Source organism: Molossus molossus, unplaced genomic scaffold, assembly GCF_014108415.1.
Source record: "Molossus molossus isolate mMolMol1 unplaced genomic scaffold, mMolMol1.p scaffold_m16_p_3, whole genome shotgun sequence".
NCBI lineage: Eukaryota > Metazoa > Chordata > Mammalia > Chiroptera > Molossidae > Molossus > Molossus molossus.
Window position 1 is genome coordinate 81757370 of NW_023425366.1, and position 6000 is coordinate 81763369.

Genomic DNA, 6000 nt, shown 5'->3' on the forward strand with positions numbered 1-6000 from the left:
TTTGGGTCTTTAAAAAATACCTTCCATTTCTCCTCTGATTGTGTTCATGTTTCTTTTACCTTCTTGAACACAGTGAACATATTTATCATAACTGCTTTAATGGTCTTGTCTTCTAATTGCATCATCTCTGTCCCTATTGATTAATTTATTTTATGGTTATGGATCATATTTTTCTGTTTCTTTGTAGTCCTTATAATTTTGTTTGCTAAATTTTTGTTGTGTTCCTTCAAATAGTGTTAGACATCCTTCTGGTACACAGTTAAGTTAGTGGCAATCAGTTTCAATATTTGCTTTTAAGCAGTGCTAGGGTAGGTCCAGAGCAGTTCTTATCTGGTACTGATTTATTTCTTTATTATTATTATTGTTTTTGTTAATCCTCACCCGAGGATATTTTTCCATTGCTTTTTTTAGATAGAGTGGGAGGGCTGGAGGGATGAAGAGAGAGAGCGAGAAACAAACATCAATGTGAGAGACACGTCGACTGGTTGCCTCCAACACGACCCTGACCAGAGCTGGGAATCCAACCCATAACCCAGATGCATGCCCTTGACCTGGAATCGAACTGGCTGGGGATAACATGAAATATTCCCAACCATATGTGAGCACTCAGAATTGTTTGGTCTACTGCTTTTCCTTTGGTCTTTCCCTCACCTCAGGTCATTTTTTTTTCTTACTTGTGTGTTGGTCAGTACTTAGCCAAAAACCTGGGGAACCCTCTGCAGTTCCCCATCAGCTCTTTTTCTGTGCAACTTTCTTCTATGTAGTTCACTGCTATCTAAATGCTACCTATCTTGGTCTATCTCTGCAGTTCAGCAAGACCACTGGTTTCTGTTTATTTCCTTTCTTGCACAGTTGCCTGGAAACTATATCCAGGCAATAAGCTGGAGCAATATTTTTGTTTTCAGACTTTGAAGTTTATTAAAATATTTTCCGAAAGTACATTTGAGTATAAATCAAGTGGGTAATCTAGGGTCTTTTCTTGATAAGGGATTTTGAATGCTCTGAAACTGAATACTTGGTTTTGGCTCCTTAACCTCATTTTGTTTGAGCCTTGTGTAGAAATGAATGACAGAGCTATTTGCATTTGTTGAATATTTGGTAAAATATTTTGTTTTTTTATGTTCATGAAGATGTTATTTAATGGAGCCTATTGATTTCGAAAGGTCAAATTACCTTTCAAGAACTTATGCATTCTTTTATAGGGGTCAAAATCTCCTTCACCAAGACCAAACATGCCTATTCGATACTTCATAATGAAGAGTAGCAATTTGAGAAACCTTGAAATTTCTCAACAGAAGGGTATTTGGTCTACAACCCCTAGTAATGAGCGGAAACTAAATCGAGCCTTTTGGGAAAGCAGCATGGTTTACTTGGTATTTTCTGTTCAAGGATCTGGACATTTCCAGGTGAGCCATCCTGAAACAGTAAGGGTTCTTCTGGCTGCAGGTTAGACCATAGAGATAAAAAATAAACAGCAGCTATGACAACGAAAAAACACCCTTGGCTTTTTATTGCATCAGAATGCAAGAATTCATTTTGTTTGTCTTAGAATGAGAAATATATTGTACCTCTTCAAGGGAATGGTAAATAGGGACTCCTTTGTTTTTGCTTTATATTACCAGAGCCTCTCCAGGTAAACAATTTCCTTCTGAAGACAATTGTAAATTTATCATTTCTTGGGTAGATGAAAAGTAATGGGAATCTTGACTTTTTGGTAAAATGTTTATTTAAATAGGCCAAGGAAGTTTGTATTGACAGTCAAGAAACGGAGTATGTGTCTTAACTCATCCTGACTTGATATATATCTGAATTTACAAAATAATGAATTTATTATTTGACATTAGTATAGTTTTTAGAAGTAAAAACTTTAAAGTTAGATTGTATCCATTTATCATGGAATAAATGTAGATTTAGAATGATGGAAACATTATTTAGAAAAATATCTGTCATATTTGAAATTATGTTAGAAGGCCGGAATTGACCTTTGCTATAAAATTTGCTAATATATCTTCTTATAAAAAATATTTAATAAGTAGCTTATTTTTGTTTTTGTTAGCTATGTATTATTTTTATATTATATTTTTACCTTAAAATAAAACTCAGAGCTTTCTCAGATAAATTGAATTCAGACATTTTAATATTCTCCTCACTTTTATCCTCCCCCATCATTTTATTCACAGGGATTTTCTAGGATGTCTTCTGAGATAGGAAAGGAGAAGAGCCAGGAATGGGGCTCAGCTGGACTAGGAGGAGTATTTAAGGTGGAGTGGATACGAAAAGAAAGTCTTCCCTTTCAGTTTGCACACCATTTACTTAATCCTTGGAATGATAACAAGAAAGTCCAGATAAGCAGAGATGGGCAGGTATGCAATGGCATTTAATATTTTTCTTCTACTTTTTATTTTGTTTTGCTGTTATTCAGTGATTTGAGGGGCCAATGTAAATATATATTGTATTTTTCACATGCATATGGAAGATAGTGGTTCAGATTTGTAAAAGAGCTGGTAAAAACCTACTTGCAATGTCTCTAACAGAGCTCATTGCCTTTTTAAAAAATATGTATATATTTTGGGAAAAGAATAAGAAGGTATGTTTGCCACATATTAATAATGGTCCCTGGATGGAAGTGGAGAGGGGGCATGAGTTTGGCTATGAAGACAAGGAGAATTTTATTTCCTATTGGTTATATATTTTTTCACATTGATCTCTGAATTTTACTTGTTTATTTTTTAATCTTTATTGTTGAAAATATTACAGATGTCCCCCCTTTGTTCCCATTGAACCCCCCTCCTCCTTGCTTATCCCCCTCCTGCTTTCCCAAGACTATTGTCTGTGTCTGTTGGTTTTTTTAATATTTTGTAAATTTGACTTCTTTCTGTCATTGTTTATTTAAAATCTTTCTTAAATTCCTTCCTGGAGGCTCCTAGTGTCTTACTAAGGTATGATCAAAACCAAGTGTAATTCTGAAGTAATTTTACTAAAGTCCAAGGATAACAATAGTATCCAACTCCTCTATGGCTTTAACTAATTATGTAATGTATAAAATAACCTTTTTATATTTTTGTGGCTTGTTTTCTTTCTATTATGTTTTACTTTGTCTTCATGATGCTGCTGACATGCATTTTAAACTAGTTAGGGTGATGGAAATTAACATATACATGGACTATCTGCTAGCTGCTTTATATGAGGTAATTTAATTTAATGCATATAATGAATTATTAGCCCAATTTTATGCAGGATAAAATAGACTTGGAGAAATTAGTCTTGCCTCAGGTCACACAACTAATTTGAACCAGTGTCTCACTTTAGTTGACCATATGAAGAATGTTTGGATTCTTTTTAAAAGCACATCTTATCACAAGAGGACTGTAAATAACATTCTTTTAAGTTGTATAAGAATGTTTTTATTTTTATCCTAAAAAAATGATTTTGAAATAAATCTAATACTTAAGACTATTATTAGTCATCAAAGACTATATAAAAACTCAAAACATCTAATATGCTAGGTTTTACAGTTAACCTTTTGAAGTTCAAGCTAAGTGGTTTTGCTAAATATCCATTAGAAACAAAATTCATTATTTCCAGATATAAAAAATTCCAACAGAATTCCATGGAAATCTCTCACTGAGTTGTCACAAATAGTTGTAATATTTGCAGATTAACTATAGCCTTAGAGTCTGGAAGTCAAGTTCATAAATCTAAAAGCAAAGAATTAGAGCAATGCATACTATATAATTTTAGCATGTTCTGGTAGAAAAATGAAATTTAAAGTGATGTTCTTACATTTTTATCAGTGTAGGTATTGGTGATTTAAAAAGTTTAATATAGTTATTTTAATGTTTATTCTGACTTTCGATTTATCTAGGAACTGGAACCTCAGATTGGGGAACAGTTGCTACAGTTATGGGAACGCCTTCCATCGGGAGACAAAACCACTACTGATTGATTGACACTCAGGTTATACCATTCTTGACTTTGAGTACTGGCAGTATTTGTGAACATTAAGGATATCTTTGAGGTTGTTTATCTTTTTTTTAAAAAAAAAACCTTTCTAGAACACATAACTACAGAAAAACATCATGCCTGTTTATAACCACTGAATGCACTGACTTCCGATGGGTTGTGTGTTATGAATGGGCTTTTCTGGTTTAGAGTATTGCTTTAGAACCATATCTTCATATAAAAAAGGATAATTTTAATAATGATCATAGAGAATGATTATGTAATGTTTATTAATTATATGTTTCTAATTGAATAAAATAGTAATAGTTCATTATTTGACAAACAGCAGTTATTTTAAATATACTTAATTTGAAGCTGAATATTTCATTTGTTTAAAACACTGAATTATAATTCTTATTGATAATTTTTTTAGTGCAAAGTAAATTGTTTATTTTTTTATTTACATTTTTTATTGTTGACACTATTGCAGATAGTCCCCATTTAGGTTTACTTTTAAGAAAGGCCTGAACATATCAGTACATCTGAGCACCATTTTAAGAGTCAGCTCTTAAGATTTATCATTAAAAAACAAAGCAAACAAATTTAAAAATGTGTCTTTTAAAAATAGTGTATGCTGATTAAGGATTATTTATTCTGCCATTTTTAGCCTAAGATACATTAAGAAGAAAAAGGAGGGGTGTTCTTTTTCTGCAATTATGAAATGCAGTCAAGTCTGAAGAAAGGCAACGTTCCTCCCTGTTTGTGATCAAATCGGATTCAGTGCTTAGTTTTCTTCCTGGTTTTGCCTCTTTTAACCTGATATATACCATTCCCCTTTCTTCTTCCCATGTTACAACATTCACATATCTCTTATATGAGCACAATAATTATGACCTTTTTGTTTTGTCTAGGGAAACTTGATACAAATGATTTAAACAAATGATACAAGTTAAAAAAAAAAAACTGTTCAACAGCTAATGATAGCTTTCTTGCTGTATGTCTTCTAAACTGAATCCCACAAGCATCCCAATGCCTTCTATTTGTTTTCCAGTACCTTTTATCCTGCTTATGTTTTTGGTTATGATTTCTCTCTCTCTTTTTGCATTTATGGTTTAATGAATGGGAGTGGTATTGGTGGTAATTTTTTGTAAAACTGTGTTAGTGCTGACTATCTATACTTCTTTGTCATTTCAGAATTACTTGGTTTAAATTCTACCACCACTGTCTATAAAATTTCCTAAGAGGCTTTTTGAAGGGAAATAGAGGTACAGATAAAAAAGAAAGAAATGTCTTGGTTACTGAGCTCTAAGTAGAACAGGTTTGATAGCACTTCTCATGATACATTTTATAAAACAAAACACCAACATGAAATGTATTTAAAGATAAGAAGAAAACTCCAAGTCATCTGCTTCTGTATTTGAGAACAAGGAAATGAAAAATTATAGGTCAACATAAAATCTTGAGAACCCTTCTACTTTCTCTGGGAAAACATTTTGTGTTGGTGTATTAGTTTAGAATGTCAGCTGTGATTTTTGCCTGTATTTGTAGTTATTTGGTTTTTAAAAATTTGTCTGTTTTATACTTTGAGACATATCTATAAATTGAGCCTATGTGAATTATGTTCCATTGTATGTATATTAATAGTTCTTTTCCTATTAGAGCAACTTGTGTTTATTTAATAATATTTACATTTTGTTTAGGTATATATTTAGTAGTGTATGGTGTTCTAAATTTGGAAGTTAAGGACTTTTACAAAATAAAACTTGTTTTAATTTCTAACTGTTTTCTAATATGGAAATGATGAGTTTGTTGATATCTTGAATACAACTTGAATGTAATTAAATGCTGTTTTTTGGAAGAGATGAACTTTAAATATACTTATTAGATTAAATTCTATTAAATTACTTATATCTTGTTATTTCTGATACTATATAATAGTACTAAGGTAACAGTGATCAGCACTATTCCTTGAAATATTAATGAATTTCAAGCACCTTGAATATTAAATTGATATAGAAGGTGATGGTTTCATATTAGTATCCCTTCCTTGAGAAAAAA

The 6000-nt window shown here is 31.8% G+C and overlaps 1 protein-coding gene across 6 annotated transcripts in view; it reads left to right on the plus strand.

Annotated features, from left to right (window-relative positions):
• The window catches only part of YTHDC2 (YTH domain containing 2), a 78184-nt gene extending 73916 nt beyond the window's left edge, over window positions 1-4268 (plus strand). For 4 of the 6 annotated variants that reach the window (XM_036278975.1, XM_036278976.1, XM_036278980.1 and 1 more), the window contains 3 exons: window positions 1203-1406; window positions 2181-2363; window positions 3866-4268. In XM_036278975.1, coding sequence (XP_036134868.1) covers window positions 1203-1406; window positions 2181-2363; window positions 3866-3946 — 468 coding nt within the window. In that variant the 3' untranslated portion in view covers window positions 3947-4268. The remainder of the gene's footprint in view (window positions 1-1202; window positions 1407-2180; window positions 2364-3865) is intronic. The other 2 variants (XM_036278981.1, XM_036278978.1) reach the window with 2 other exon arrangements.
• Window positions 4269-6000: the final 1732 nt, after the last annotated feature.